Source organism: Epinephelus fuscoguttatus, linkage group LG1 (assembly GCF_011397635.1).
Source record: "Epinephelus fuscoguttatus linkage group LG1, E.fuscoguttatus.final_Chr_v1".
NCBI lineage: Eukaryota > Metazoa > Chordata > Actinopteri > Perciformes > Serranidae > Epinephelus > Epinephelus fuscoguttatus.
Window position 1 is genome coordinate 34,712,769 of NC_064752.1, and position 9,958 is coordinate 34,722,726.

Below are 9,958 nucleotides of genomic sequence, written 5' to 3' on the forward strand. Positions count from 1 at the left end.
TTCAACTCAACAGCCAATTGGCTACGCTACGTGAAGGCGTGTTTCTATTGGCTGATACATGTGTCAATTCTGCGTCAGAGCTGTTGTCGCTTCCTGTGTGTTGCCAGCTGAGTTCTGTGGAGAGAGGTGAACGGTGCAGTGCAGATAGCTGCAGAGGATGCTCTCAGGGTTTTCTACAAATTTGTGATTGCGGTCTTCCAAATGGAAGAGATAAAAGATAGCTTGGCATTTAAAGGTGTGGCTGAGAGACTGACGCTTGGCATTACTCGAATACTCGGTGTGTATTATGGGTTTTTGCTCTGACACTAGCTATTAACGTTGTTAGCTAGCAGACAGATTCATGTTTCACTGGACAGTTAATTCATTTTCTGAATTTATCCCTGTTGTACCAGAGAACATGCCTGGTGTGGTCGATGTGCGTTTTGTAGAGAGGGAGCCTGCAGAGAAGAGGAGCCTGCTGTCGTGGGAACAGGTGAAAAATGGACACCATAAAGACATTAAAATGAGGTCTGGTTATACATAATTATCATGTGAACCTGCTGTATTTATTCCCCAGAAAAACACTTGTATTTTGCCAGAGGACCTGCGAGATTTCTATCTGACCATTGATGGGTTTACACTAACCTGGAGCATTAAACTAGACAGTAGGTGACCTCATTAGTTTTGTGTTCTGTCTTTAATAAAACCACTCTCACATAAGTTTTAATTTAAGGATACTATTAAGATTACATGATAAGGGTGAATGCAAATAGCTCCAGCAATTTCTTTCACCAAAGACTTATGTGAATGTCATAACTGTGTGCCTTTCAGATGAGTGTGTTCCCCTTGGGTGCATGATGATTAACAGTGTGGCCAGGCTGTGCCCACTCCTTCAACCAGTATCATTATTCTCCCTACCCAATGCACCCTCACTGGCCGACCTGGACTGGGAGGAGAGTAACACAGAGAGTGGTAAACCTCACCTGTCAGATCCTCGCGTGGGCTCAACTCTACAATTACACCATGTCAAGTTTGATTAAGTCTGTTTGTGTGCTCGGTTGGGCAGAAAGCAGGCTAATGAATGAAATGTTGATTGGAAAGTAAATATTTATTCAAGACTCATTAATGCTATCTGCCAGGGACGGGGCACGCTCCTGCTGCACCCCATTTTGATGCCCGGAGCCGCATCTTCGAGCTGGATTCCTGCAGTGGGAATGGCAAAGTGTGTCTAGTCTACAAAAACTGCACTCCAGGTGTTTTGTTTGTATTCACAAATTGCAACTTGAATGATTTCTCTAAAAAAACAAAGTTAATAGGACATAAATATTTTATCTGTTTTAGAATAAACTATCATTTAGTTGTTTATCTTTGTATTTTTCAGGTGTGGTAGCCCAGCAGAGTGAAATTTGGTTCCTTGACCGCTCGCTATGTTGGCATTTCCTGACGGTAACCTTCACCTCCTACTACCGACTGATGATCACCCACCTGGGTCTGCCTGAGTGGCAGTACGCCTTCACCCCATATGGCCCTAGCCCCCAAGCCAAGGTACGTAATCACTCTTTCTAAATGGCACCTTCAAAATTTATTTTCTTTGTTTTTTTTTGTGTATTTAATTTTTTAAAAGTCTTTCAGAATTTACCACCCATGTTTAGTTTCAGTTGTTAACAACATTCAAAGTCATTGCAGATGTATAAAATATATTTTATTCATTCTATTCCCTCTACAATATACTACAATGTTGGCAGATGTAACACTTTATCAACATGACACAACACTCAAAGTTTTAAGACATTAACACAAAGCATAAAAGTGTTGAAATAGGACATTTGCGGCCTAGTTCTTTAAGTCTCCACCTCCTTAGTGTCTTTTACTTCTATGCATTGTGTGCCAAATGTCTCTGGGAATTTGGCAAAGAAAGTTGTAGACATTGTATTTGTTGTTTTGTGTTATTCCTTCAATGTGCAAAACTCTAAACAGCATTGTAAACTGTCTACCTCCTGTTCCCTCTACAGCAGTGGGCATCGCTGTACCAGCCACTGACTTTCAGCAGTGAGCTCAGCTTGACTGATCCTGTTGGAGATTCCCATCTCAACAAGCTGGATCCTACAAAGGCCTTCAAAGGCAAAGCTAAGACACCTGTCCCTAAGAAGAAGCAGTCGACACAGTGTAGCCAAGGGAGCGCTGCAAAGAGCCAAGGCAGCACTGGAAGACACGGCGGAGGAAAGCGGTGAGATTGTTCCCATCCAAGGAACTTTGCTGTCTATACAACCAACGCAGCTTAGAGGAGCAGCCTGCGATTCCATCACTGGCTGGATTTGGCGTGTTAGCCTCTCTACGCTCCATGGGAGTATGTTGTCCCAAACTAAGTTTGGAATGCTGCATGTCTGCATAGATACATAACCAGCATTTTTTATCAGCTTAACACAAGGCTAAAGTGGCTCCAGCTGGTGCAGGCAACCTGGCGTGTGTAAAGATGTTTCTAACCTTGTGTATGTTAAAGATTTCACACAGTAAGAGCAGTTTTTTCTGAAACACATGGAACATTGTGATAAGACTAATATTTTTTTGTTTATCTTTCACAGTTAAGTGTTAGTGATGGAGAAATGAGGCATGCTAAAGCACTGAGGTTTACCAGCCAAGTGCATCACCGATAGATTCATTATTCAAAGCCTTGTTTGACAGTGTTCACCAGTAACTTAAATCAGACAATTCATAAAAAATGATCATGCACTGTTGACATGTAACAAATAATCAGGGCATGTTGTGATAAATTGTACCACTGCTGTAACCCATGAGAAGGACCCATCAATACTCAATAAAGACACAGTTTATATCTGTAGTTATCATAACTAGGCATCTTTGTTGTAAATATTTAAATTTTTTATGTATCATACAACAATAATATATACGATTTTAGAAGAGGTATGAAATTCGGTGAGTAACATCTCTAATTTTACGTCAAAAATTCAAAAAAATTGAAGGAAACACAAAAAATTAACACAATACTATGCAGGTTTCAATTCAGTAGAAGTGCTTGATATGTCTACAATTTTAAACTCATTGTTCCACAGAAAGAAATTGATCACACGATTCACTGAAAAGCTGCAATACCGAGCCTCAGTGGAAACTTCTGCACATACTCGACAGACACCTCAGCGTTACAGTATCAAACATTGCATCACTTTAGAGTGCATGCAAATGTGAACCATGAAATGTTGCATTATCAAATTCTGACAATAAACCATCAAGCTGGTAATCAAGTTTCTCACAGTGACTGTTGCATCATTGCAGTGCTTCACCAGTGCTGTGTAAATCTCCCAAAGATAAAAATGAGCCAGAGTTTAGGCCCAGTGATTTCTTGTATAATGACATCTGCTCTGATGACTCCGTATCAATTAACCGAGGTGAGCAGGTTGTATTCCAGGAATTCAGAGATAAAATGTGCTCGCTTTATCCATTTAGGGCTCTTGATGCCAAATATATACCGCTGTGCAGACTTAATAGACATCTAGGATTAACTTTTTGGTTCAAGTACTTTGGAGCTTCTACAAAGTTAATCAAGACACATTTACATGTTTTAGCTTTAGGCTGCTGTGCACTGGATTGTTGGAGAGTTCAATGTGTATACTATCTTTGTTTGTGCGAAGGCCCTTTCAAGCTGTGAGGAGCCGACCCCCACTGTTCCTATTTTATTTTCCTTAAGCTACATGCTTATTTAAGTGCAATGTATGGGGGCTCTTTACTTTCCTTTATATACACTGTGGTTTAAAAGCTCATGTAAGTGGTCTCCCGTTGATTGTTATAATGAATGATATTTATGGTATCTTCCGAGGTTATATCAGCTGCTATTACCTCAATAATATAAACATGAAATATCAGCTGTGACATGTGTTTTTTCATCTTCCATGCATAAAAATGACCTTAATATTTAACCTGTCCTGAATATAGTTACTATAATGGATTGGAGCCCTACATGTCAGCATCACAGTTTAAAATATCCCATAATGTATGTTATATGTGTTGCAGTCACTGGTACAGAGTAACCAAGGCTGGTGTTGAAATTAATCCCATTAAACAGACCCATCATTTTAAAACTGCTTGAGATGTTCATAACCTTATTTCAGCCCTTCTCTCTTATTGTGAAAGTTCTTCTGTCCTCCATCCGAGCAATTTGTCTCTGGTGTGTTTTCATCATGGAATGTTTCGGCTGCATACAGGTGTCCACGTAGCTTTGCAGCCTGTACGCTCTATGTAGTCGGGGGTCTCAGACACATTCATTAGCAAAGATGTTTTCCTGTTTCTCCAGAGGGGTAGTCTCCTCTTCAAAGTCCTTCACCACCCGCTCACCTTGCTCAGAGAGGGGAGGGTGGTGCAATTCCACCAAGGCCTTGTAGACCCCTGCACCCAGTACTCCTCCAATAAGGGGGGCAACTATAGGCACCCACCACCACCCGTTTCCAGCCCTGCACAGATAGAGACAGATAACTGTGAATTGATTTAAAGTTACAGGGGCAGATTCAAGAAAAGAAAGCATTAATATTTAACTAAAGCATTTTTCCATTGCCATTGTTTAAGATGTTCCTAAAACTGGGCTGTCTATGCAGTAGAAAGTTGCAAATCCTTTTGAAATTGGTGCTACATGACCAGAGAAAACAAGGGGAAAGCGCTGTGGCATTTGCTTTTGCTTAAAAGGTAAAAAAAAAAAAGAGAGAGAGAGAGAGAGAGAGAGAGAGAGAAAACTTCAACTACCAAAATGCACTGCACTGCAATGCATGACCAATTAATAGTCCCACTGGTCAGTAACAACATGGCAGTCTGCTGGTCACAAACAGGTAACAAACAATCTTGTAGCTAGTCCGTATTAATGGTGAGAAATGGACGACACAATAACGGAATCTTTGTTCATATTTTAGCACTGCTTACTGCACTACAGGAAACAGAAGGATGCAGACTTCCTGTTCACAAACTGTTGTATTACAGCCAAACAGAGCACTAAAATATGTTTCTATTAACATTCTAGGTGACAAATAGGCAATACAGTAACAGAATCTTGGTTTATATTTGATCAGTACTGCCTAGTTTTACAGTTTGATTAGAGTTTGGTCTGAGTTTGAGAGCGATAGATATCTTGTCATATCATTGGGGTACAACACATGCGCAGTAAAATCTGGTCTGCGCTTGCAGGCAGTATCAATAGCTGGCGCGCTGTCACAGAACATGGTGGACGATTGCTTTATGTCAGTGAAGCATCTGCAGGTTGGAATATTTCTGGATGTAAAATAAAGATATGGGTGAGAATTAAAATTCTGATATTAATGAAAAGGTCTGGATTAAAATACCATTTAAAAAACATGCTTTCTATATTTAAACCTTCTGTTGTATATCAGCCGTCATCCAATTGAGAGTACCCCAAAATTCTGTCAGGCCAAGTGTATGCCAAGTCACACCCTATAGCTCCCATGGGGTCAAAGAGCATGCCTTAACCTTCATTGAATAGCCTTGACAGAAATGAGGAAGTACAATCTATAGTTCCTCAAACAGCCCTAGAGCCAGCACAAATACGCTGGATGACGCAAACGAGCAGGGAGATCTGGGATGTGGTAAGATGGAGGGAAGTTTACTATAGTTGTTTACAGCTGGTTGAAAAGCAGCCAACAAGCAACATCCTCTTAATGTGTGAGGAAAAGCTACATGGGTCATTTGATAATTAACAGAGATATTTTGCCCTCAACTAACTCCTAGTTAAAGTGACATGTACAGTAACAACAGCAAAACCTCCCATAAAAACCAATACATCTTTCTTCCATACCTGAACACATCAGCCCCCCAGCCTGCTATAGCAGTGAAGATCCTGGGTCCGATGTCTCTGGTGGGGTTGATAGCATAGCCGCTGTTGCTGCCCAGAGAAATGCCAATGAGCAGCACCAGGAGACCCACTACGACAGGCTCGCTTCCCGCCGCGGCTGGTTTGTTCTTCTGGTCGGACAGAGCCATCAAGCACAGCAGCAGCATAGCTGTGCCAAACACCTGGCAAGCACAAAAATCAAAACATCACATAAATAGCTGTGTGAGAAACAACATATCAAAGCACAATGGTCAGTGCAGAATGTGTAGGATGACAGTGATTTGCAGTTGCAATCCTTTAATCTGGTTTCATAGCTACCTGATCAACGAATCCCGCCATCAAGGAGAGGTACGGTGCAGGATAGGTGGCAAAAATACCAGCTGTGGCTTTAACTCCTGTTACAGTCAGGTTTCCTCCACAATAGTCAAATATGGCTTCTGCATATGGAAACAGTATTGACAAGACAGACACTCTTAGATGTTTGACTACATCAGAAAAATCGTGGCAAGAATTACATGTATAAGATTCTATACAGTTAAGGTCAACATTTTTAGCCCCCTTTATGAAATCAACCAAAACCCTTAACGTTTCCATGTGAATGACCATAACCAAAAGTGTCTACCACCTCACAACTGACAGCTTCTTGTGGTTGTGCCTAACTAGGTTGGCACATGTCTCTTGGAGGATCTAAGCCCATTCTTCTATGGCAGATGGTTCCAGCTCATCCAAATAGCATGGTTTTGGAGCATGGACATTAACCTGGAGCTCCTGCCATAGATGCTTTGTAGGATTGAGATCTGGGCTCTGAGATGGCCACTCCAGGACCTTGATTTTAGTGTCCTTCAAAAGGTTTCAGACCAACTTGGATGTACGCTTCAGGTCACTGTCTTGCTGGAAGACCCAGTGGCAACCTTAAGCTTGACTGGCAGCAGATTTCTTTACATTATCCTTCAACATAGTCGTCTTCTTCTTGATCCCATGCAAGCGAACAAGGTTCCCTGTGCTGAAGCAGCAAAACAGCCCCACAGCATTATGCTGCCGCCACCATCTTATACTGTGGTACCTATGTTTTTAGGGTTGAAGGCCTCTCCCTTCCTTTGCCAGACAAAAGCGACACCCATGTGCCCAAACAGCTCAAGTTCAGTCTCATCAGACCAAAGGACAGACTTCCAGAATACATGATGTATTGTATGCATGTTCACTGGCAAACTTCAGTCCGGCTTTGTTGTGCCGCTGGGTGAGCAGGGTTCTTGGACGATGACCTCGAAGCCCAACACAATGAAGAATCCTCATAACAATTTTCCTTGAAACATCTAGTCCAGAAGAGGCCAGTTCAGCAACAGTCATCTTGGCAGAAATCCCGGGATTGTTGTTGACATCTCTGACTATTTTCCTCTCCAAAGTTTTTGAAATCTTGCACTTTTGACCATGCCCAGGTTTGTTTCTAACATAATCTGTCTCCTTGTGCTTTGCAATGTTAAGACAGCTGTTTACACACTGAGAAACACTTGGGAATGGCAGTATAGCCTTCTCTATAGATGAGCATCCACTATCTTCTTCCTGAGTTCCAGACTGATTTCTTTACTTTTTGGCATGATGAAATTACTTCTTACCAAGACCTTAAAAGTAGTCTCTTTCTATCCAGTGTTCAAGCGCCACTAGCCCTGTTCAAGTTCAGTGCTGATTGACTGCTAAGGTCTGTTTTGAAAGCTGATTGATTAGTCAGGTTTGTTTTGAGAATTGTAGGAACATGTACTTAACTGTAAGAATAGAGGTGTTCAGTGTAGAGTGTGCTTGAACATGCAGTCTGCCCTCACCGTAATAGACAGCGTAAATTGTTGCTGCAGCCAGAAACGACCCCAAAAACTGTGCAAAAACATACAGAGGCAGCATCTTCCACCCAAGACGGCCAAATGTGCACATTGTGAATGAAACTGCTGCATTCATATGAGCCCCTGTTAGAGAAATAAAGCAAGAAGACATGTCAGATAATAGTGATTGGTGATGACTTTCAATTATTCTTGATAGTAGGGTTTATAAGGGTCATCTTTCATACCTGAGACCTTCCCTCCAACATGGACCCCCATGGCAACACCCAGTCCAAAACCCAAGTTGATGCTGAGGTATTGTCCAAACGCTCCTTGACCTGTCACAACCTGAGCCACCGACCCCAGGCCAAACGCCTAGACACAGAGATGAGAAATCACGCAATTAAAAAGGAGGAAATTACAGGGGGAACTTCCAGAGAGTGTAATTTGGGAAAGCCAGTGCCAGACCTAGCACATTTGGCGCCTTAGGCAAGCCCCACTCCTGCCAAAAAAGAAATGTATTATGATCTTTGTATTTATTGTATTTATTACAAACACCAACATAAACTAATGAAAATTCAACATTTATACAAAGTTTAGCTAACAATGATAACACATAGTAAACAATAAAAAAAATATGTATGTGCAAATTTGTAGGGGCTTTGTACTATGCTCCAGATGGCTTTTGCCTTTTCATTCTCTCTTATTCTAATGCTCTCCACATACAGTCCACTCCACCATACCCATCAATGTCGTAGTATGTCCTGACGCTCTCACTGATGAACACATTAAGGTGAACTGCAGGATCATAGGCAATAGATTTTTGTATTGATTTTTTAAAAATTCAAACAAATAAAATTAAGAAACTGTGGGAGTGGTGGCGTGCTAGGCAGCCCCCCATGTCACCTATAGGAAGATCTGCCAGTGAGGGAAACATTCTATCTAAAAAAAAAAAAACAAAAAAAAAACAGATGGACCTTTAATTCGCGGTTGTGCCACTAAAGTCAGTGCATCAGTCAGGTAGCCGCAGTGTCAGTGAAAAATGAGTTTTGTTTAGAAATGTTTAACTATGGTACTGTATGTGCAACAGAGCCTGAACTGAGGTGAACTAAACTGTCATCTAACTTGAACGTCAGTGAAAGAAGCTGTGACCCCAGTGAAAGAACGCTGACACTGAAAAACATTCATTCAAAAACAGGAAACGTGGTTCCTCTTACGAAAGTCGTGTATTTAGGTGAAGAGTGACTTCTGTTTATTTAGTGAGTAAAGCCGAGCGATGTGTGTGCTCATGTACTTATCAACAAGCTGTGTCCAGCATGTGTTTACTGTGAGTGTGAAATATATTTCTTCCAGGGTTCTGAATGAGGGGTTTATTTTAACAGCTGACATATAACATGTGACTTTGTCAACCCTCTCCATGTGGCCCTCTGCCTGACCATTCCTCCCGTAACACTAGATTTCCTGTTTCACCCACTTGAAGCCACCAATCCCCATCCATGACCCCCACCATGTGACTGAAATCTGCTTGTGTGCATGTGTGTGCTTTTGAGAGAGGGGACACATTGTCAGGGTCAGGAGCACCACATTAATAATTAATGGCACATGGTTGGCACAGATAAGCATGCAGCAAGGTTCAAAACAGAGACGAGCTCATGAATGGAAAGTGAACTTGTCACCAGAGGGATGGATATGAGAAGCTATATTATTGACAGTTTAATAAAACCAGTCATTATTACAAGAAGCTTTTCTTACCATCATGACATATGTGCAAAGGCATTCAGCGAGTCCCACCCGAACAATTTCATTCTTCAGCCAAACTCTGGGTTGTGTTACGTTGACTCTTTTCCGCTGAGAGACCCCTAGTTCTACCGACTGCACCAAGTCCTTCATTTCTTCTTCTTTGCTTCTTTTTGTTTCAAGATCAAGTTTAGACCTCCTGGAAAAATCTGTGGTGCCTTCTCCTATGTCAAACAGTAGTCCTCAAACAAGTCTCCCTCTGGCTTTTTTCCTCTTCCCCTTCTGACGCCTCTTCACTTCTGCCCTACTCTCTTTGTGTGGCTCCCTCTCCCTGTCACAGTACCCATTGGGATCTATCCACTTTTTATAGCCTTAACCCAACCCCCTCCTCTTGGATATGTAACACCCACAGGCAGACCCATCCCCCAATAGCTTTGCATTATCTGAGGATACCAGGAGCCTAAGGTTGACATGTACAAAGTTCGGCAGCGGGCCATTCAAAATCATGGCCCATGGATCCATTGTAATACGCTGCACGTGGCCCAACAAAACATATTAGTCAGTCAAGTAAAATCACTTTGCATTTTCT

General features: G+C 41.8%; 2 protein-coding genes across 2 annotated transcripts; one reads left to right on the plus strand and one right to left on the minus strand.

Annotated features, from left to right (window-relative positions):
• Positions 1 to 107: 107 nt before the first annotated feature.
• On the plus strand, positions 108 to 2,210 carry tpgs2 (tubulin polyglutamylase complex subunit 2). Its single transcript, XM_049579853.1, has 7 exons — positions 108 to 277; positions 393 to 472; positions 557 to 644; positions 811 to 951; positions 1,119 to 1,232; positions 1,361 to 1,524; positions 1,992 to 2,210. The coding sequence occupies exons 1-7, from the start codon at positions 202 to 204 to the stop codon at positions 2,208 to 2,210; spliced, it is 882 nt and encodes a 293-aa protein (XP_049435810.1). The 5' UTR covers positions 108 to 201.
• On the minus strand, positions 1,663 to 9,723 carry aqp7 (aquaporin 7). The gene is made up of 6 exons (XM_049579840.1): positions 9,385 to 9,723; positions 7,881 to 8,007; positions 7,642 to 7,779; positions 6,143 to 6,261; positions 5,789 to 6,006; positions 1,663 to 4,442 (listed from the first exon to the last, which is right to left on the minus strand). Exons 1-6 carry the CDS (start codon positions 9,520 to 9,522, stop codon positions 4,244 to 4,246), a joined length of 939 nt encoding a protein of 312 aa, XP_049435797.1. The 5' UTR covers positions 9,523 to 9,723; the 3' UTR covers positions 1,663 to 4,243.
• Between the last annotated feature and the right edge of the window lie 235 nt (positions 9,724 to 9,958).